We start from the raw sequence: 22421 nt of genomic DNA on the forward strand, positions 1-22421 counted from the left end.
ATTTATAAATATCTTAATGGGGATCTCAGCTTAGAAAAAAAGCTGTTCATTCGAAGGAATTGCATGAGGACTCGAGGACATACAATGCGATTAGAGGAGAAGCGTTTTAACCTCAGGCAACGTGGGGGGTTCTTTACTGTTAGGGCTACAAGATTGTGGAATTGTCTACCACAAGAGGTGGTTTCTGCGGGTAGTATGGTGACTTTCAAAAGACTCTTAGACTTACATCTCAAGGATCAGGAGATAAAGGGCTATGTTAGATGATTACAGTCACACACACCTACACAGGTTGAACTGGATGGACTATTGTCTTTATTCAACCTCACCTACTATGTAACTATGTAACTATGTATACTGTTACCAGCTCCAGTGGTATATTTAGATTTTGTGCTGCCCTATGGAAGACTACAATTGGGCGCCCACCTCCTATGTAAATTTGCCCCACCTTTTCCTGTTTAATGGATGTGACGCCTTCCAAAATTGAAGGACTACAAGTCCCAGCATGAACCCCTGGGATCTGGTGAGAGTGGGGGTGAGAGGGAGTGAAAGGGGGGGATTAGAGAGAGGGGGTGAGAGAGAGACGGGGTGAAAGAGAGAGAGGGGGTGAGAGAGAGAGTGGGGGTGAGAGGGTTGGTGGGAGAGAAAGGGGGTGAGAGAGAGAGAGGGGGTGAAAGAGAAGAGGGGTGATAGAGAGAGGGGTCGTGGGATAGAAGGGAGTGAGAGAGAGGGGGGTGAAGGGAGTGAGAGAGAGGGGGGTAAGAAAGAGACAGGGGGTGGGAGAGAGAGTGAGAGAGAGGGGTAGGAGAGAATTGGGGTTAGAGAGAGGGGGTGAGCAAGAGGGGTGGGTGAGGGAGGGCTGGAAGAGGGGGGGGTGGTCGACCCCCTAGCCCTGCCTGCAGTCCCTCCTGTGCCCTTTGTCTGTGGGTAGGTGTTTGTGGTGCACCTACCTCTCACCTGTTCATGTCCTCTGGGCCCTCGGTCAGCCTGTCTTCCTGTTGATGTCACAGCTGGCAGCTGAGAGAGAAGGTTGGAGAAGAAGTGCAGGCTCTAAGAGGTGTCAGGGATGCTGCGACCGCTGCTGCTCAGGTCAGGGTGCTATTAGAGGTCTTCTCTTCCCGGGCTCTCGGTTCTAGCTAGCTTCCAGGACCACCCACTTGCTGTGTGAAGACGCTGTTGCTCAGTAGCAGCGGCTGCTGTCGGCACTGGATTGGCGGATTTAGCTACGCTGCCCTGCACCCTGCTGCTACCGGACCAGCGAGACTCTCTATGACAAGGGCTCAAATTGGCAGCTGCTTTGGGCCCCACGAGCACTGAACGCGGAAGAGGAGGAAGTTAGATCCTCCTCCATTTTGAATTATGGGCAGGGCTAGGGAGTCGCGGCCGCAACATCACTAGTTGCTAGACGCCAGGTTGCTCTAGCAACCAGTGGCCAGTAGAGTCTCAGGTAGAGGCGGGCAGATTTTTTGCCACCCCCCTGCAAAGTGCCACCCTAGGCCTGGGCCTTGTTGCCCTAGTCAAGGATACAGCACTGACCAGCTCTGCGTCTGGTGAGTCCTATCTAGTAGAATTATTGGAGCACTGCAGGTGGAAGTGGATCACGTGTGGACACTGTGAACACTTATTTGGATCTCAGCACTAATTGCACTTTGTCACTGGATTCTTTTTCATTTTATATGGACTTTCTTATTATGGACTTTGGAATATAATTCACATTTTTTCACTATACTATTTATTTTTGATACATTCACATTTTTCATTGTATTTATTTCAGGTGTGATGACAGTAGGAATTATTATAATGCACTAGCACTTTTTTGATGTACAGGTTTCAGAGGGTTTGTTTTAGATTATTATTTATCATATAATTTATGCATTTTTTGCACATTTTATGACACAGCAACAGTGTTATTCTTACACTTTGGAATTTATGCACTAGCACTTTTTTTTGGTAATTACTTTTAGAATACCGGGTGACTCATTTGAACATATAAGAGTTGTATGCTGCACTTTGCACTTTTTTATATATACATAATTGTGGATTTATTTGATATATTTTTTATTTTTTATTCGGATAGCACTTTATATACAGAGCCCCACAGATTACATTATAATAACTTATCTTGGAATTGGTGAACCAACAGACATTGCGCTGACTTTCTTCAATTCCTCTGTTCTCCTGGTGTGCAGTGTGCCGGTGTTCCATGAAAAAACCATACCCGTGAAAAAACCATACCCGTGAAAAAACCATACCCGTGAGAAAACCATACCCTCGTCACTTCCGGTGCACCTACGGAGGGTATTGATTTCTCACGGTAGTTACACTTGCAGCGGTTACATTAAAACAGCTCCTCTGCATCATGACTCATGTTCGCTCCTTCCCCTGTCACTTCCCTGATCTCGGGTAATAAATATAAAAGCGGATCACGGAGCCGCGATCGCCGTCATTTACATCTCATACACCCGCCGCCGCTTTTATATTTATTAGGCGAGATCAGGGAAGTGACAGGGACAGGAGAGGAGATGATTGATGTTGCAGCTGAACTGTTTTTATTTAACCGCCGCAAGCATAAAATTACACACAGTGCCGTGAGAAGTTCATTCCCTCCGAGCATGCGCACTTCTCAAATTCTTTGCTCTTCAATTACGTTTCCGGGGCTCTGAGCATGCGCACTGCTGCGCTGCTCAGCTGTTTCAGACAGGAAGTGACGACGGTATGTTCTAACGAGGTATGGAATTCTAACGTTACACCGGTAATCGGTGAGTTCTCCTGGTGTGCAATGTGCAGGTAATCAGTGTGTTCTCCTGGTGTGCAGGTAATCAGTGTGTTCCCCTGGTGTGCAGTCTGCAGCCAATCAGTGTGTTTTTGGTGGGAGTGGAGATGACCCCATATATAAGGATATACAGTACATACACACACAGCACAAGGCCTTGTTCACACTACGAGGTGTTTCTCGGGGCTGCAGTTTCTCTGAGCACCACAAGGTGGTGATCCCACTTTTACTCAGACAGGAAGTCTCTATGGCATACAAGCAGGAAGTGATGTCAGGTATAAATAAGAAGCTCAGGCGGTGGGAGGGGGGTGAGAGGTGAGTGAGGAGGAAGTAGTGGGGAGACATTGTTGGAAGTGGCAGCAGAGGAGGTAATAAGATCTTATTTTCTATTTACACCCAGTAACCCCCCCACCCCCCGTCATATCCGTCCTCTTCCTCCATAGTCACTGTGACATCTTTTATCATCATTATTTACCACTTCCATACCGCTGGACATCATATGATGTCCTGGGCTTTGAGTGGGGATATCTGAATGATGCCTGCATTCAGATATCATTTTTTTTTAGATATAATTTTTTTTAGCGGCTTGATTGTTCTTACAGGCAGCGGGAGGGGACATTCATCCACCCCCCGTGCTTCTACCGGCTTGCCCGTGCGACCGGCAAGCCATAGAAGGAATTCATCGGCGGCGGAAGTTCACCATAGAGAATACCGAGGTTCAGATGGTCCGCGGCAGTCTCTATGACTCTCGGAGGCCCGGGCGCGACATTATGACGTCACACCCGGCCTGGCAGTTGTAAATACTGTTGTGATCTTAGATGGATAGCCGAGATTATTATTATTTTTTTTTTTTTTTCATCTTAGGCTTTCCAGCCTGGAGGAGAGATCTGAGGAATTATTGATCCCCGCTATCTCCATAAAGAGGACCTGTCATGCACTATTCCTATTACAAGGGATGGTTACATTGCTTGTAATAGGAAAAAAAGTGATCCAAAAAAAATAAATAATAAAATTAAAGGGAAAGTGTAAATATATAAAAAAAAAAAATGGAGGTACTGAGTTGGTATTTCTTATCTTTTCTGTGTTTAAAGTTCTTTGTCACCTTGGTATTTGATTGCCTCGTTGCATAATGTTCTTTTGTTATCTCTTCTTGAAAAGCTCAATAAAAATGTATTAAAAGTAGAAAAAAAAAAGTTAAAGTGCCCCTGTCACCGTGTGACATAAAAAGTTGCAATGACCGCCATGTTATTCCCTAGGGTCTCTGCTAAAAAAAACGGATATAATGTTTGGGGGTTCTGAGTAATTTTCTAGCAAAAAAAAAGATGATTTTTACACTACAGGAAGTGGTTAATCCCCTTTTTATATATGTAGTCACATGGCACTTCAGGGGCAGATACCATCCAGAGAGGCAGAGCCTTCAGTCCTGGAATTACTGTTTATTATCCTCCTTTATACTAGGGGTGCCCTGAATGAAAATGTTGGTGCCGGAAATGGGAAAAAAAATGTTTTTTAAAAAAGATTTGTTTTTATATATAATTGTATTATATTCTTCTTTTTAATAATATTATGAACGAATAATACATTTTTTCTTGCCCAATATTGGCACCTTTAGCGCAAGAAAAGATCAAGAAAAATGTATCCTTTTTAATCCTATGTAGGTCTTCACACTGGTCCGTTGTGATGTTAAAAATCCTGCTTGCTGCATTTCTGGTCAGTTAAAAAAAAAAAAAACACTTCTCCCCGTTAAAATGCATTGAAAACGCAGAAAGAACGCATCAGTAAAGCAAACGTATTATGTTTCTTTGATGTGTTTTTTTTTATTGTGATCAACCGATATCGGTTTTTCATTGCCGATATTTTGTACATTTAAAGTTTTGCAAAATAAATACAAATGAACACAAAACCCGATACTGATCCGTCTCTCACCCACTTGCCGTGAGTGACACCCGGGTGATACCCCTCTGTCCGGCATACGATCTCGGAGGTCACGCCCATTACCACCCCAGGAACTCCCTGCACCTCCTATGGTCATTACCCTTCTGTGCCGGTCTGCTCCCTCTGGCCCCCCCCTATATCCCCCGGTCCCCCCTGTACTCACTCTGTGCCTTCTCTCTAACACTAACACGCTGCCAGTCTGTAGGAGTCTGCTGTACACTGAGACTACATTTCCCAGGCTCCCTCGCGAGACTACATCTCCCTCGGCATGGCCGGGAGATCAATCGAACTTTACTGACAGACACGTGTGACAGGCAGAGAGCTGTGTAGGGGGCAGAGTGCACAGATGAATGTGGTGTATAGGAAGGTGGCGGTCATGGGGGTGGAGCTTTTTGACAGTGGCTGGCAATGTGTGTCTGTACCGTCCATAGGAAGTGCTGGCAGCCAGTCATTTCCAGAACATTGTCATTCATTACTAATAATGACTTAAAAACAAAGTGCAGCATGGACCGTAGACATGGCTTACTGCAATGTACCCCTGGCTGCTGTACCAGCACTGACCTATCACCAGCTCATGCCCAGCGTGACCACATGACCTCTGAGATCCTATGCCGGATGGAGTGGTATCACCCAGGTATCACTTACGGCAAGTGGGTGAGAGACGGATCGGTATCGGTTGGGTGGGAGATGGAGCGGGTGGGAGACGGATCGGTATTGAGTGGATGCCGAACGGAGCGGTATCACCCGGGTATCACTTACGGCAAGTGGGTGAGAGACGGATCGGTATCGGGTGGGTGGGAGATGGAGTGGGTGAGAGACGGAGCGGTATTGAGTGGATGCCGAACGGAGCGGTATCACTTACAGCAAGTGGGTGAGAGACGGATCAGTATTGGGTGGTCGGGATATGGAGCAGGTGAGAGACGGAGCGGTATTGAGTGGATGCCGACCGGGGCAGTATCACCCGGGTATCACTTACGGCAAGTGGGTGAGAGACAGATCGGTATGGAGTGGGTGAGAGACGGAGCAGTATTGAGTGGATGACGAACGGAGCGGTATCACTTACAGCAAGTGGGTGAGAGACGGATCAGTATTGGGTGGTCGGGATATGGAGCGGGTGAGAGATGGAGCGGTATTGAGTGGATGCCGACCGGGGCAGTATCACCCGGGTATCACTTACGGCAAGTGGGTGAGAGACAGATCGGTATGGAGTGAGTGAGAGACGGAGCGGTATTGAGTGGATGCCGAATGGAACGGTATCACCCGGGTATCACTTACGGCAAGTGGGTGAGAGACGGATCGGTATCGGGTGGGTGGGAGATGGAGTGGGTGAGAGACGGAGCGGTATTGAGTGGATGCCGAACGGAGCGGTATCACTTACAGCAAGTGGGTGAGAGACTGATCAGTATTGGGTGGTCGGGATATGGAGCGGGTGAGAGATGGAGCGGTATTGAGTGGATGCCGACCGGGGCAGTATCACCCGGGTATCACTTACGGCAAGTGGGTGAGAGACAGATCGGTATGGAGTGGGTGAGAGACGGAGCGGTATTGAGTGGATGCCGAATGGAACGGTATCACCCGGGTATCACTTGCGGCAAGTGGGTGAGAGACGGAGTGGTATCGGGTGGGTGGAAGATGGAGTGGGTAAGAGACGGAGCGGTATCACCCGGGTGTCACTTACGGCAAGTGGGTGAGAGACGGATCGGTATCGGGTTGGTGGGAGATGGAGCGGGTAAGAGACGGAGTGGTATTGAGTGGATGCCGAATGGAGCGGTATCACTTACAGCAAGTGGGTGAGAGACGGATCAGTATTGGGTGGGTGGGATATGGGGCGGGTGAGAGACGGAGCGGTATTGAGTGTATGCCGAACGGAGCAGTATCACCCAGGTATCACTTACGGCAAATGGGTGAGAGACAGATCGGTATCGGGTGGGTGGGAGATGGAGCGGGTGAGAGACAGAGCAGTATTGAGTGGATGCCGGATGGAGCGGTATCACCTGGGTATCACGGCAAGTGGGTGAGAGATACCGATCTGCCAGCAGATCTGCTAATGTGGAATTGTTTGTATCTTTAATTTGTACATATGTGAGTGGCATATTCAATAACATTTGTAAACGGAATTATGCTATGTGACATCATTTTACCCTTACATGAGCAATATTTGGAATATCGGCAATACCGGCCAGTTCCGGGGCCGATTCCGATATATCGGCAAAAGTCAATATCGGCCCTCGATAATCGACCGATTCCCTAGTTTTTTGAGTCCCATGACCTATGAAAAAGCAACCATAAGTGGTAAAATTGCGGCAAAATGGCTGCAAATTAGCTGTAAAATCGCTGTGAATTTGTGGCAAAATCGCATGCATTTTTCGGTGCCTTTATCGACATCTTTTTCTCTTATCTGCAAAATACCAATAACACAATTTTTGGATCCATTTTACTATAGTCCTATTATACAAGATTTGCACGTTCTTTGATACTCATGCCGACCATCAGGGCTTTTTTTTTTCTCAGAGAATAATTGCAGGTAGTCCCACCCCCCCCCCTTCCAATTAACCTCTTGTTTCCGTCCCCTACCCACCTTTGAGCACGTCCCTTAATACCACCCCTTAGCCACCTCCCAGTGCCACCCCTTTTAGGGAATACAAAGCCAAGTATTATTTTTTTGGTGATAAGTAATTTGTATGGAATTTGTTAATTATAACAAAAAAAGCAGTCAAGTAGATACACCTATCAATTAAAGACCCCCCACCACTAACAATAGTTCCCCCAGCAACAATAGATGCCTCACCAAAACAATAGATCCCCTTCAGCAACAATAGACCCAGCAAAAAAATATCTCCTTGCAGCCAGAAACAATAGACTCCTCACTCAACAGTAGATCCAGCACAGCAACAATAGACCCCTCTCTCAACAGTGGATCCCTCAGCAACAATAGAAATCTCCCACAACAGTAGACCCCACCCTCAACAGTAGATCCAGCACAGCAACAATAGATCCCTCTCTCAACAGTGGATCCCTCAGCAACAATAGACACCTCCCACAACAGTAGATCCCCCCAGCAACAATAGACACCTCTTTCAACAGTAGAAACCCCTAGCAACAATAGACCCCTCACTCAACCATAGACCCCTCCCTCAACAGTGGATCCCCCAGCAACAAAAGACACCTCCCTCAACAGTAGATCCAGCACAGCAACAATAGACCCCTCTCTCAACAGTGGATCCCTCAGCAACAATAGACACCTCCCTCAACAGTGGATCCCTCAGCAACAATAGACACCTCCCTCAACATTAGATCCCCCAGCAACGAAAGACCCCTCACTCAACCATAGACCCCCCTAGCAACAATAGACACCTCCCTAAACAGTAGATTTCCCCCCATCAGCACTAATAGATCCCCCACCAGCAACAATAGATGCCCCACCAGCAGCAACAGACCCTCCCAACTATTGACCCCTTCCAGCAACAAAAGATATTCCAGCACCCCTTGCTATTATATACATATACAGTTCCCACTGAAAAAAAGCCTTCTTGACCATTAGATGTCAGCAAACAGCACTAACAACATGTGAGTTTGCCAACTTTTTCTTGAGGGGGTGTTTTGGGTCCTTATACACATTATAGTGTGACTTCAATCTTAGCGTGTATTATAGCTTTGGTAACTCTGCAAGCAACAGCTATTAAAAATACAAATACTAGAGCAGGGGTCGGGAACCATGAACACCACATATTTTCAAATGTAATTCTGTGAGAGCCATACACTATATTTCAGGGGTCGGGAACCTTTATTTAAGTACGTAGCGCAGTGACGAATTGCAAAAAATGGCCTGGTCATTAAGGGGGTAAAACCTTCACCTGACGCTGACGTCACGTGACATCACTGGTTGCTAGACGCCAAGCGGCATACTAGCAACCAGTGTGGCCGCAGCGCGCAGGCATGGACTCGACTCGGGGCTAATAATGATATACTCATAGCAGGAGACCCTATTTGTCTGCGAGCCAGATGCAGCCATCAAAAGAGCCACGTCTGGCTAGAGTACTAGAGTCAAGCAGCTCTCTACACGTGCGCTAGATAGGGGTCTATTAACCCCTTACATCTCCATCCTAATATTGTACAACCAATACTGTCCAGATAATTCTCTGTCTACAGAAGACCTGCATAGGTCGCATGACCACATCAATGAGGATGGAGGCGGACCGGAGTCACATGACTGAGAAGATACTAAACCTCACCCTGGAGATCATCTACCTGCTGACCGGAGAGGTGAGGAGGGTTCTGGGAGGTCACATGACATCACTCTTATCTCTATTAATAAAACACAGACCTGACCAGAGATGTGAGGAGGATTCTGGGATTCTAACATGATATTCATATTGGTTCCTCAATACAGAGATTTCCTCTTCTGAAGTCAGGTGATCATATGACCATCACAGTGCCTCCATGTGACTCCCTAAAACCTGAGAGACACAACATGCAGAAGATTCTAGAAGTCACCAAGAAGATGGTGGAGCTGCTGACAGGAGAGGTGAGCAGTGCTGGGAATTCTGGGACATTATCCAGTAACAGACAAGGGATGTGTCTGGATGGTGACTGTATCATTGTGTGTGTCAGGTTCCTATAAGGTGTCAGGATGTCTCTGTGTATTTCTCCATGGAGGAGTGGGAGTATTTAGAAGGACACAAGGATCTCTACAAGGACGTCATGATGGAGAATCAGCCGCCCCTCACATCACCGGGTAAGAGGAGACTTTATTGTAAAGGAGAGAGCAGTACGGAGGGTCCACCTAGATCCCCCATCATCTGATAAACACATAGAAACAATGTATTCAGTCAGTGTGTGTGTTTCCTACAGATGGATCCAGTAATGGGAACCCACCAGAGAGATGTCCCCGTCCTCTGTATTCCCGGGATTCAACACAGGAAGGTCACACCATCCCTCACCATCATCAGGTAGATGAGGAACAATCACTGATAGGATCATTAGGATCTGTACATCATCTGCATTGTTACCATTGATGTCATTTTTATTATATATTCAGAGTGGAAACCTGAGAGATTCTAAAGTTGAGGGTAAAGCAGAAGAAGAAGAGAGGTATGTGAGGGATGATGAGCAGTCCATGGAGGAGGATGGAATAACGGGGACATTTATAGAGGAGGACACTTCTACAGAGATCAGCACAGGTGGGTCATTAACACTAAATACATTCCTCCACCCATACTGCTCACTGATTGGTCCAGAGTAGGGCAAGGTCTGGGTGATATCAGCCTGTAATACCCTGGTCATTAGCTGTGTTCCCCATCCATAACCCTAAAAAGACAACAAATGTTTGGATGTAGAAAGGTCAAAGTAGGAGAATTAGAAAGCCATCTACCCCATATTTTATTAAACTATTTTTTTTCTAAGTTCCTGAGTTTATAAGAAGGGAGGGAGTCATTAATAAGTATAAGCCAGTGTAGGTAAAACTGACCTTTTGTAGGACATTAAAAGTATTTTCTTAGCAAAAAAAGTATGTGTAATAATATTTTGGCATATTGAGAAAGTGTCAGGTCTCCAAAGATTCCCAGGAGACAGTTTTCAGGATGTAAAACTTTAGTTAAGCCCAGCGTGGAAGAATTAAAAGAACCTCATTCCTCCCAAAATCTTTGGACTACCGGACAGGACCAGAAACCGTGCAAGAAATCTGCAACCTCTGAAAGATTCTGCTGAGGGTCGTAAACCCGTTTTATGTAATGGAGCAGGAGTAAGGTGAGATTGATGAAAGACTTTGTGATTCTACGTTCGGAGGAAATAACAGAATTCTTGTAGATGTCACTAAATTCAGTCCGATCCACGTCTGTAAATTATATATCCAATTATACCTGAGCAGCGATGAACCTAGGATTGGAATCTGTCACGAAGGCAGAGTAGTAGGTAGAAATTAGCTTAGTAGGATCAGGCCGTCTTAGCATTTTTTCTAAGTACAAAAGGAGATACCTCAACAAAATGGGGACTTTAAAGTCAACTGAGAATCATAATGCTAGGATAAAAGAATATCCGTACTTTATTATATCATATTAAAAACATAATCAAATCAGCGCCAAAGCAAAAAGCTGCATATAAAGACCATCAGATAAATCCAAGTGTTCAAGTATATAGAATATAAATAGACAATAAAGTGCAAAACATGCTAAAATGAAAACACAAGTGAATAGTTGAACCCACATAGAGGTAATGGAATAAAAAGTGAAAGGGAAAAATATAAAAATATTCTCAAAAAAAATATATATATATATATTATGTCCATAAAAGTCTGTGAAAAATGTATCAAAAATATATATAGAATTCCACAGGTATTAAGTGGTGATAATCAGTGATAGAAGTGTCATCCATGCAGAATCCCAAAGAAAACAAGCATTTATCTAACCAATGGGGGCAATGGCCGCTCACCTTTTTAATAGAGGATAATATGCCTATTCAAAACAATCCAGTTGTAAGAATTCTGCCATAATAGTAAGAGGTCAGCTCATGATAAACAAATAAGCATCTTCATGGTGTAGTATATAAAAGCAGGATTTATTATTAAAAAGTAGTAACTTACAGGTCAATACATAATTGCAGGTAAGTGACAGGTAGGACCGTGGGGTCCCTGGATCAAACAGCATCAGAATGTGAACTACCGGTCTCGGCCGAAGACCGGAAGTGACGTCACCCGGCTACTCCCGAAGCGTTTCGTCACAACACACGTGACTTTCTCAAAGGTATGTATCGTGCTTATATAAAATCTATGAACAACGGCTGAATGACCTGGGCAGGAAATTCACCATTTACCTATATGGTAATCTCTCAGCCCCACACACTCAGGACCTCTTGAAGTACTCAATATCAGTCCCCCCCCCCCCCCCCCCTTAATAAACTCCTTGGGCTGATGTGTGTTTTGCGACTGGATAATCCCAATTTTAGATGTTCAGGGCCCTTACACCCCATACCAGGCGGTGTAGTTTTATCAGTTGGCGATGATGGATGATGATCAACTAATTCTAAATTAAATTACGACTGCTATTGGTGTCACATACTTGCTAAATGAATAATTGTGCCATCTTTCCTCTACTCTACCCCTGATGAAAGAAAGAAGCCTTTTCTCAAACGCGTCAGAATGAAGAGGATATCTACACACACCCAAGTCTTTGTTTATTTGCAGAGCATTCAGCCGTTGTTCAAGGGATCTAAACATCCCTTGTAAAAATAAAAAAAAAATAAGGCATGACAGGTCCTCTTTATGGAGATCTAAGACCCCAGATATCGCCTCTACCCTGGAAAATAAAAAAAAAGGCAGTTTTTACATCTGCCAGAGCCGAAAGCGGCGTCATGACGTTGCTTTTGGCCTCCCAGGATCGTAGAGATAGCCGGGGGCCATCTGGTCCTCACTGAGCTCTGTGGTAACCCAGCACCACCACTGAATCAGATCTCAAGCTGTCTGATCGCATGGGAGAGGGGGGGGGTGGGACTGTGGGACTTCCCTCCCATTTACTGTAAAAGCAATTTTTGCTACCGGGACTGCTTTTACAAAAGAGGGAATCGCCAGCTGAGCAAGATTTCTGGATGATGCATGTAGCTGTGGGCATCATCCAGATATTGGCACAATGTCATATGATGTCATGTGGGCAGGAAGTTAAGTATATTGACCCTGCCCATTAGATCTAATGGCAGGTCCATCCACTGCCTGGTTTGAAGCTGCAACTGGGTTATCAAAGGACACACCTTATTGGTAATATAATATATGTATGTTAAGATGAAGGTAATTGAACCTTGACACCCAAGTGCTTAAATAGGGTTACAACTAGCAATCTGGACCACGGGTGAATTCTAGACCTAGCCATCTGGTCTAAGGGGAATAATCTAGATTCGTCCCAGTTTACCCGAAAACCAGAGTAATTACCAAATGTAGTAATTAGTGATGGGCTTAATGTTCGACTCGAACATCGGGTGTTCGTGTGTTCACCGAACACATGAACAAATGGGGCGCTCAGTGGGAAGTTCGCCCGCCGATGAGCGCCCCATAATGCACTGCGCGATTGCAGTGCATTAAGTGCTTGTGATTGGCCAAAGCATGCACCTGACCTGTATACTTCGGCCAATCACAGTACAATGTCCTGTCAGAGCCATGATTGCCCAAAGGCAGGGTGCCTTTAGCCAATCATGGCTCAGGGGCTAAGTCCTAGCCCCACACTATAAAAGGCTGCTTACACTGCAGCCATGTGTAGTGTGTTAAGAGTGGAGATTATGCAGGGTAGTTAGTGGATTATGCTTTGATGTTTAATGCACTCAGTGTAGTGTAGTGTAGGGCTGATTCATCTTGTGTAACACAGTGTAGTGCAGTCAGTGTAGTGACTAGGAGGGAGGGGATGATGAGGTCACTGACCGTACTTGGGTGCCTGGGAGAATAGAGGAGGAAAGTGAGGAGGAGGCGGCGGCAATACTCCAACGAGGCAGGATGTCCTCCAGGGACCGACATAAGGGCAGCCACCCTATTGCATCACACCGTAGGGCGCTGCTTACTCCCCGCTGACTTCCAAAAGTTTATTGGTGTGGGCCTTTTTCAACACGTGCAGCAGACCGCAGCGTTGCTGTTTGCAATCTCTGTCTGAAGCGGATCAAGCGTGGCCAGAACACCAGCCGCTTGGACACCACATGCTTGACAAGACATATGACAACCTGGTATGCAGTCCATTGGCAACAGCACCTGAAAGACCCACATCATAATAAAATGCAGACTTCCTGCTCCTCATCTGGGATCTCTACCCCTACTATACCTCAAGTCTTCTCAAATACCTGCACTGAGAGGGATGATGTTATAGCAATGGGTGCCACAGGAACTTGCACCCAATCTGCTAGTAGTACACCACCTGTTAATTTGACCAGCAGGCAAATTTTGCTAACCCCAGTTGCTGAACCGCAAAAAAATAAAAAAATTATTTCACGTAAGGCCATTCCAAGTTCTGTACCATTATGTGGATGGCAATGTGGCCTCCTTGGGCAGAGCGGTGAGCAGGAAGGTTAAAATTACTGCTGACTCATGGTCCAGCAGGCATGGTCAGGGACATTACATTTCCTTTACGGCGCGCTGTGTAACTATGCTGGCAGCTGGGAAGGATGCAGGACAGGGTTCAGGGCTGGAGCTTGTTCCGCCACCATGCCTCCAAAACTTTGGTGGTGATTCTGCCACATCTGTCTGCTCCACCCCCTCCTCTTCTTGTTCCTCTATGTCCTCTTCTGCTGAATTGTCCTCTGAACCAGCAGTGCTCCCTAAGCGTTCAAGGGGCTACGAGATGTCAGGCTAAAAGATGTCATGCAGTGCTTCCGTTGGTCTGTCTAGGGGACAGGAGCCACACCGGGCCAGAGATTCTGTCACCTCTGCAGGTGCAGGCTCAGAGGTGGTTGACGCCACGGCAGTTTGAGCCAGGAATGGGTGTTTGCGGTAATGGCACCAACCTTGTCTCTGCCCTCTGACAGGGACTCTTGACACATGTTCCATGCTTGCCACATGTTCTGAATTTGGTGGTGCAGCATTTCTTGAACAGGTACCCGGGCTTACAAGATCTTCTGAGGCAGGTCAGAAAAGTCTGTGGCCATTTCCGGCGGTCCTAAAATGCTAGTGCCCAGCTGGCTGACATTCAATGGGAATTCAACCTGCCCACCAACCGCCTTATTTGTGACATGCCCACCAGGTGGAACTCAACATTTGCAATGCTGCAGCGGCTGCACACGCAGCAGAGGGCCATCAATGAGTATCTGTGTGAGTATGGCACAAAGACAGGCTCAGGGGAGCCTGGCTACTTTTCGCAACGCCAGTGGCTTTTGATAAAGGATGCATGCCCCGTCCTGTCACCATTTGAGGAGGCCACAAGGATGATGAGCTGCGACAATGCATGCATCAGTGCCACTGTCCCTCGAGTCTTCCTGCTGAAGCACACGCTTCGTGAAATCATGGACAGGGCATTTGAGGCAGAACAGCGAGAGAAAGAGGAGGACTTCCTTTCTTCACAAGGCCCTTTATGCAGATAACATTCCTGCGAGGCCACAAAACACACAGGAGGAAGAGGAGGAGGATTATGGCAGCATGGATGTAGAGGATAACATACAGCAGTCTTCAAGGGATGGTTTTCATTCCCCAGAAACCCCAGGAGTTGTACATGCCTGGGGAGAGGTTGCTCTGGACAATGTCATCCTTAGTGACCCAGGGGACTTAGAGTCTCATGCCTCCTCAATCTTAGGCTGCATGGGCTCCCTAATGCTGCAAAGTCTGTGAAAGGACCCGAGGATTCGTGGTATCAAGGAGAGGGATCATTACTGATTGGCAACCCTTCTTGATCCCTTTTACATGGGTAAAGTTGCAGAGCTCATCCTGCCTTCTCTGAGAGAGCAGAGGATGAAACCTCTTGAGGACGCCTTGAAGAAAAATTTGTGTAACCCCTTTCCAGACACTGGGAGGTAACCATTTCCTGGACAACGTGTTTCTGAGGCTTCGTTCAGTCAAAGGAGGAGCGGTGGAGAAGGGAGCCAGCTGACCGATGCCTTTAAACAATTCTTTATTCCTCAGCGCCCAGGGCTGTTCTGTTTAAGCAACCATCGGCACGTCTGCAGCATATGGTGCAGAATTATCTAGGGGCAAGAGCAGACTTGGAGACCATTCCAACTGAGCATCCACTGGGTTACTGGGTCTTGAAGATGGACCCCTGGCCAGAACTTGCTCAATATGCAATCGAGCTTTTGGCCTGTTTTGCTTTCGGCGTGCTTTCAGTGCTGCTGGAGGCTTTTGACGGATAAGAGTGTCCACAGACTCTGTTGACCGGCTGACATTTATCAAAATGAATCGGTCCTGGATCAACAGCAGCTATCAAGCCCCTGATGATGATGTAACATATTTGAATTTTCTAGGTATCTAGGATCCCTTGAAGACTGCCTATGCGGCCTATCCTGTTCCTGAATCTTGATTATGCTAGCTTCAAACAATGTTTTTGGTTTACGGCACCACAAACACCCAAGGCCCAATTTTTCTGTACCTGTATGACAAGTACATGTAATTTCAATTTTTGTTTCTCATTTTTAACAGCATGGCCTGTTTCTGCACCCAGCAAGAGTAACTGTGAGGGGTTTCAGTGTTCAGGCACCACTAGGGATGGGTGAACACTTTGGGCCAAGCATAAGTTTGACCTAAACATCGCTTAACACCTGAACCTTCTCGGCACTTAACGGGATGTTCGCCTGCCGAGCGCACAGTCAATAGGTTGTTGAGGCTTCCCCGCTGAGAGCTAAATTCAAAAAAATAATTGTAAAAAGAAAATGTAAATAAAAAAAAATTGGGGTAAAAACAGCTTGGAGCACCCTTTGGGTCTTGTATGGCTTTTAAGGGGAACCCTATGACCGAATTAAGAAAAAAAACGATGTGGGGTCCCCCCCCCATATCTATACCAGGCCCTTTGGGAACTCTACACCAAAATTAGAAAAAAAACTGTGTGGGGCCCCCCAAAATCCATACCAGATCCTTATCGGAGCATGCAGCCTGGCAGGCCAGGAAAGTGGGGGGGGGTGAGCGCGCCCCCCCTCCTCCTGAACCATACCAGGCCACTTGCCCTCAACATGGGGAGGATGCTTTGGGGTGCAAACAAACAAAGTGTAGACAAATTCCTTAGTTCTTTAGTTAAAAATAAAAAAATTGTGTCCCCCGATGTAATCCATCGTCAATCACGCTGCCCACCAACTTGTAAAAAGGAAAAAAAACTCTGCTCTCAGTGAACGCTTCCTGTGGACTGCCTATTCGCGTTTTTGATACTTGTCCCCCAGGGCAGTACCCGGGTCCCCATACTCCTTTTTATGGCAATAACTTGCTTATAAGCCTTTAAAATGAGGACTTTTGATTTTTCATGTTCGTGTCCCATAGACTTCGAATGTTCGCTAGAACTTTTCCCCTGTTCAAGATGGTCTGGTGAGAACCGAACAGGGGGGGATGTTTGGCCCATCATTAGTAGTAATTTCAACTATTAAAGAGTGTAATAAGTCATGGGAATCAGCTAAGTAAACCAAGGTGTCATCTGCATAGAGAGAAGTACGCTCCTCTATTGTACCAATGGGAAGACCTCTAATAGTGGAGGAATTACGGATACGAATGACAAGAGGCTCTATCACCAGGGCATATAAAAGAGGGAACAGGGGGCACCCCTGTCGAGTGCCTCCATGTATAGGCAAGACATCAGTAATATGTGAGTTGATTCTAATTTTGGCTACAGGGTTAGTATAGAGCAAATTTTTAAATAATATATGAATGTTCATTTAGTGGAACGACCAGATTTAAACCACCCTGATCACCTTTCACCAAGTTTAGAACCACCTTGTTCAATCGATTCACCAATACTTTCAATAGAACCTTTACATCCACGTTAATTAGGGAAATTGGCCTATAAGAGTCACATTTAAGAACAATCAATGCTTCCTGCATAGAGAGAGGGAGAACACCTGCGACCAGTGCCTCATTAAATGTATGAAGAAGAAAGGGGCTCAGTAATTGTTTTTAATTGAGCACAACATTTAGCTGCAAAGCCATTGAGGCCTGGAGTTTTGTGAGCAGGTGGTTACGAAATGGAAATGACAATCTCCTCAATAAAAAGAGGTGCATCCAATTCCTTAAGTCTAGAAGAAGATAGGGATACCTGAGCCAAATACTCATATATTTGTTATACTATTGAACTGTGGTCCCATAAATATCGGAATAAAGACAGGAAAGCATCAGAACCTTGTGAGGGGCAGTGCCAGTAGATAATTGAATACAGGGAATAGAAGTGGGGACAGAGTCAGGCCTAGCTAAGTAAGCAATTAAACAGCCAGCTTTGTTTCCATGTTCAACAGTTTTTTGGGTGGCATAAAGCATCTTCTTTTTAGTAAGGTCCAATAATCTGAGCTCATACTCTCTGCATTTATAAAGCCATGCCTCTCGCGTGTGTGAGTCAGGGTAAGCAACATAATTACCTTTCCCTTGCAGCATTGCAGTTTCTAATTCCTCAGTAGTGATCTTTTTATTTCTATTTTAGTGCTTGGACAAGAAATGAGGAAAACCTCAGAGGACATCACAGTGTATAGTCCAGAAGAAAACCCGGCTGCCTCAAATGTCCATCCGCAACCACACAGTGTAGATGGACCATTGTATTCCTCTTATCCTGAGGAACCTCAGACTGTGAGGGACGGTGCCATCCTTCCAACAGATAAGAGGTTTTCCTGTACTGAGTGTGGGAAGGGATTTCAATTTAAATCCCAACTTATTGTGCATGAAAGATCTCACACAGGGGAGAAGCCATATTCCTGCCTTGAGTGCGGGAAATGTTTTTCATATATGTCCCATCTTCACAGACATCAGAGATCTCACATGGAGAAGCCATTTTCCTGTCCTGAGTGCAGGAAATGTTTTGTAAATAAATCAGATCTTGTCACACATCAAAGGTCTCACACGGAGGAGAAGCCGTATTCCTGTTCTGAGTGCTGGAAATCTTTTTTACAAAAATCGGCACTTGTCCTACATCAGAGAACTCACACAGGGGAGAAGCCATTTTCCTGTCCTGAGTGTGGAAAATGTTTTTCAGATAAGTCCAGTCTTAATCATCATCGGAAATTGCACACAGGTGACAAACGTTATTCCTGTAATGAGTGCGGGAAATGTTTTACACAGAAGTCCTATTTTCATTATCATTGGAGATCACACACAGGTGAGAAGCCATATTCCTGTTCTGAGTGCTGGAAGTCTTTTGTACAAAAATCTGAACTTGTCAGACATCAGAGATCTCACACAGGGGAGAAGCCGTTTTCCTGTCCCGAGTGTGGAAAATGTTTTTCAGATAAGTCCGGTCTTAATCATCATCGAAAATTGCACACAGGTGAGAAACGTTATTCCTGTTCTGAGTGTGGGAAATGTTTTACACAAAAGTCCAATTTTCATTATCATCAGAGATCACACACAGGTGAGAAGCCGTATTCCTGTTCTGAGTGTGGAAAATGTTTTGCACTAAAATCAGTACTTGTATCACATCAGAGGTCTCACACAGAGGAAAAGCCGTATTCCTGTCCTGAGTGTGGAAAATGTTTTTCACAGAAGTCCTATCTTTACAGACATCAGAGATCTCACATTGGGGAGAAGCCATATTCCTGTCCTGAGTGTGGAAAATGTTTTCCAGAAATGTGCCGCCTTCGTAATCATCAGAAATTGCACACAGGGGAGAATCTGTATTCCTGTTCTGACTGTGGGAAATGCTTTACACGAAAAGCAGAACTGGTCATACATCAGAGGTCTCACACAAAAGAAAAGCCATATTCCTGTCCTGAGTGCAGAAAATGTTTTTCACAGATGTCCCATCTTTACAGACATCAGAGATCTCACAAGGGGGAAAAGCCCTTTTCCTGTCCTGACTGCGAAAAATGTTTTGCAGAAAGGTGCCATCTTCGTAATCATCAGAGATCGCACACGGGAGAAAAGCCGTATTTCTGTTCTGAGTGCGGGAAATGTTTTGCACAAAAATCATATCTTGTCTTGCATCAGAGGTCCCACACGGGGGAGAAGCCATATTCCTGTTCTGAGTGTGGGAAATGTTTTTCACAGAGGTCCCATCTTTATAAACATCAGAGATCTCACACGAGGAAAAAGACACTTTCCTGTCCTGAGTGAGGCAAATGTTACTCACTGATGTCCTGTTTTCCTGTACACAGGGATCCCACACAAGCCTCAAGGTGTATTAGTGCCTTGAATGCAGGAAATGTCTTCTATATGAATGTTGCTGGACATCACAGCTCTCGTGGGGAAGAAGCACACCCTGATATACACCTCAGATATACTCCATGGCTGATCTTCATCATGTAAGAACAGTTCATAAGATCAGGTTTTATAAGGAGAGGAATCCTGCGCTGACCCACCCAGCATTGTGAATAAAATAAAAATGGTACTAACCAATACCACTAAATGAACAAACAGGTGGATTACTGTGTAAATATTACACATTTAAATAGTTTGAGAGCCACTACCAAGTGAAGTCTGAATAGAAGACTCAAAAAGGTTAATGCAAAAAGTGACTAGGGGAGCTTCTCAATCACCAATCGGTATTCTTAATGAAGCATATACCACATTGCAAATACATGAATGGTTCAAACAATCAACTTAAAAAGTGAAAATCTATCCTAAATAAATAAGAAGTAAGCAAAAAAATTAATATGAGGAGAAGTTCTCCCAGTGAATAAAAGCGAAAAAACGGCAAATCATATGGTTTAGTTAGGATGTATCTCTATTTGTTTCATTCCAGAGACTTGGAAGATTGACTACGGGGAAAGATCATTGTTTGTGTAGAATTACTTTATTGACATGCATCTTTAGTGAGAGTGCAGGGCTTGTTTCACTGGTCTTATGGTACTAGTTAAGTAGAATTACTGATATAGAGATGAAGGGTATTCCTTGCAGGGATGATGCTTCATCCACGGACACTGTGTTTTGTTGAGCACTTGTTTAACTCTTTATTCATATGGAATGTAACATGTAATTATTGTTAAGCTGTTGATTTCCCCTTTTTTGTCCCTTGTAAGTGGGATACTCCTTCTGTTCAAGTTCTACAGCAATAAAACTCAAAAAGACATCCTCTGGACTGTTTTCTGAGCCGGTCTGAGTGAACTGTTTGCTGTGTGCCTGGTTGCTTCTGCACTGAATAGGAAATCCAGTGGCTTCTTCGGGGGTAAGTGCTACATAGCAGCTATATGAATAGATCTAAAAATATTATTACTGGGCTGCAGCTATGAGGAGCTTGAATGTTAATAGTGTGACTGCAGGAGAGTGATTCCATCTAGTTCACACTGTCTCATTACCAGAGCTGTTTTTGCAACTTTTTACACACATGTTAAAATGCACATTTTGAGCCTGAAGGTTAGTCAAAACCCCCAAACATATATTTTCTGACAGAAGAGGCCCTGTAAAATAAAATGGCTGTAATTTAAAGGTGTTTATCGTACACAAATTGCGCCCTAACATCCGTGTTTACTTTCTACTTTTTCACCATTTTCTCATCAACATAGGGACACAGTGCTTTGCCTGGGGGCACTCCGCATGTTTAAGGCATGTTGCCTCGTATGGTTCAGGAGGAAGAGACCACATGCTCGTCCCCCTTCATTTGGTCAACCTCTGTGTCTTTCCAGGGTGGATCCCCTCTGCAAAACACCTTGTCCACATGTTGATGAGTACAAGAACTTCTTTTCCACAAAGTTGGTGACTGGTTGTGGGGTTCTGAGAGCAGGGGTCTTATTGGAACCGGGAAGCCCCCCTCAATAATGAGGCCCCCAGATACTGCCCCCATACATAAATAATGCTGGGGTACATAGTACCCAAAAATACCACTAGCTTGATGATGGTCCCTGAACTGTTATCAGCTTAACAAAGTAAGAGATGGGATAGTGGTGACATCATCGCCTAAATATGTTCAATGACCATATTTGCGCATTGATTTCAATGCCATTTTCTCCCCATTGCTTATGTGGTAGGTATTCATGGTGACATTAGCGGTCCCTAGGGACATGGCTGGGCAAGCACCCGCTGCTTCATTAGAAACCAGTGACAGCAAAGGGCCTGTTATATGTAGAAGTGGTAGAAATATACAGTAGCTTTTATGTCTGATGCTCGCATCATGCAAACAGGAGGGTGGCACAGCTAAAGTTTGGTTTGAAAGATCAACTTATTCCTAAACTCTAAAAACTGAACCTGGAGCCTATCCCTAGTGGTCAGTGTAGTGATCCCTTACATTGGTGGTGACCAATGGAAGAAGAATCCCCTTATTTCAGTGGTCAGTGTAGTGGTCCCTTACATTGGTGAGATGGACAAACAGTTTGAACCAAGCAAAGGTTTGGCCCCAACATCGCCTGCGGGATGTTTGCACCGCCGAGCGCCGCACAATGCAATGCTTCACAGTGCTTTCTAGGGCCCTGATTGGATGAAGCCTCACACCAGGTCAATTAGCACTGTCAGAGCCCTGATTGAACAAAGTGATGATGACTTTCTCCAATCACGGCTCAGTGCTCCATAGTCCCATCCTACGCTATAAAAGATTCCTTTCCATAGAAAGCCTTTACAGTGATTGAGTGGAGATAGATGGAGCAGGGCTCAGTTTGCTACTAGTGAGTTTGTGTGTTATTGTGACTCTTGAGTGTAGGGTGTTAGTATAGTGTGTCAGTATAGTGTAGTGTTAGTGTATTGTTATTGTTGCGCATTCCACCACAGCTTCCATAGCGGCTTGTTCTTCCTCCTAGTCCACAGCTACTCCTGCCATAGCCCCAGCACCATGCATGGAGGAGTCAGCAGAATTATTTAAACACCGTGCCAGCCACTTGCTTTTTGAGGATGCACAGACATTACTGAGGTAGAGGAAGGGAGAAAAATCGTTCCCTCAGCCATAGCGTATTGCCAAGTTGGCTCCAGTGATGATGAGGATGGAGGGGGTGCTGATGATGAGGTCGCTGATGCGACTTGGGTGCCGGATAGAGCAGAGGAGGAAATTGAGGGGGAGAAATGCCACCAAGGAGGCAAGATGTCCTCCAGAGACAGCCACCCTATTCCATCAGATTGTGGAGCTGTTATCTTCCGGCCACTTCCCACAGCTCAGCTGTGTGGGCCATTTTTAGCACATGTGCAGCCGATTGCACTGTTGCCACTCTGCCACAAGCAGATCAA

The 22421-nt window shown here is 45.4% G+C and overlaps 3 protein-coding genes across 3 annotated transcripts in view; all 3 read left to right on the forward strand.

Annotated features, from left to right (window-relative positions):
• Positions 1–22421, forward strand: part of LOC309550683 (uncharacterized protein) — a 3164715-nt gene that overhangs the window by 1079442 nt on the left and 2062852 nt on the right. The gene's annotated exons all lie outside the window — the stretch shown is intronic.
• The window catches only part of LOC309550699 (uncharacterized protein), a 114845-nt gene that overhangs the window by 24137 nt on the left and 68287 nt on the right, over positions 1–22421 (forward strand). The window lies entirely within an intron of this gene.
• Positions 8827–19388, forward strand: LOC309550036 (uncharacterized protein; the record flags this gene model as incomplete). The annotated part of the gene is made up of 7 exons (XM_082250505.1): positions 8827–8968; positions 9096–9230; positions 9317–9440; positions 9557–9648; positions 14102–14159; positions 17767–18063; positions 18565–19388. Exons 1-7 carry the CDS (start codon positions 8873–8875, stop codon positions 19386–19388), a joined length of 1626 nt encoding a protein of 541 aa, XP_082106631.1. The 5' UTR covers positions 8827–8872.

Source organism: Pelophylax lessonae, assembly GCF_965119305.1.
Source record: "Pelophylax lessonae genome assembly, chromosome: 3".
NCBI classification, from domain to species: domain Eukaryota; kingdom Metazoa; phylum Chordata; class Amphibia; order Anura; family Ranidae; genus Pelophylax; species Pelophylax lessonae.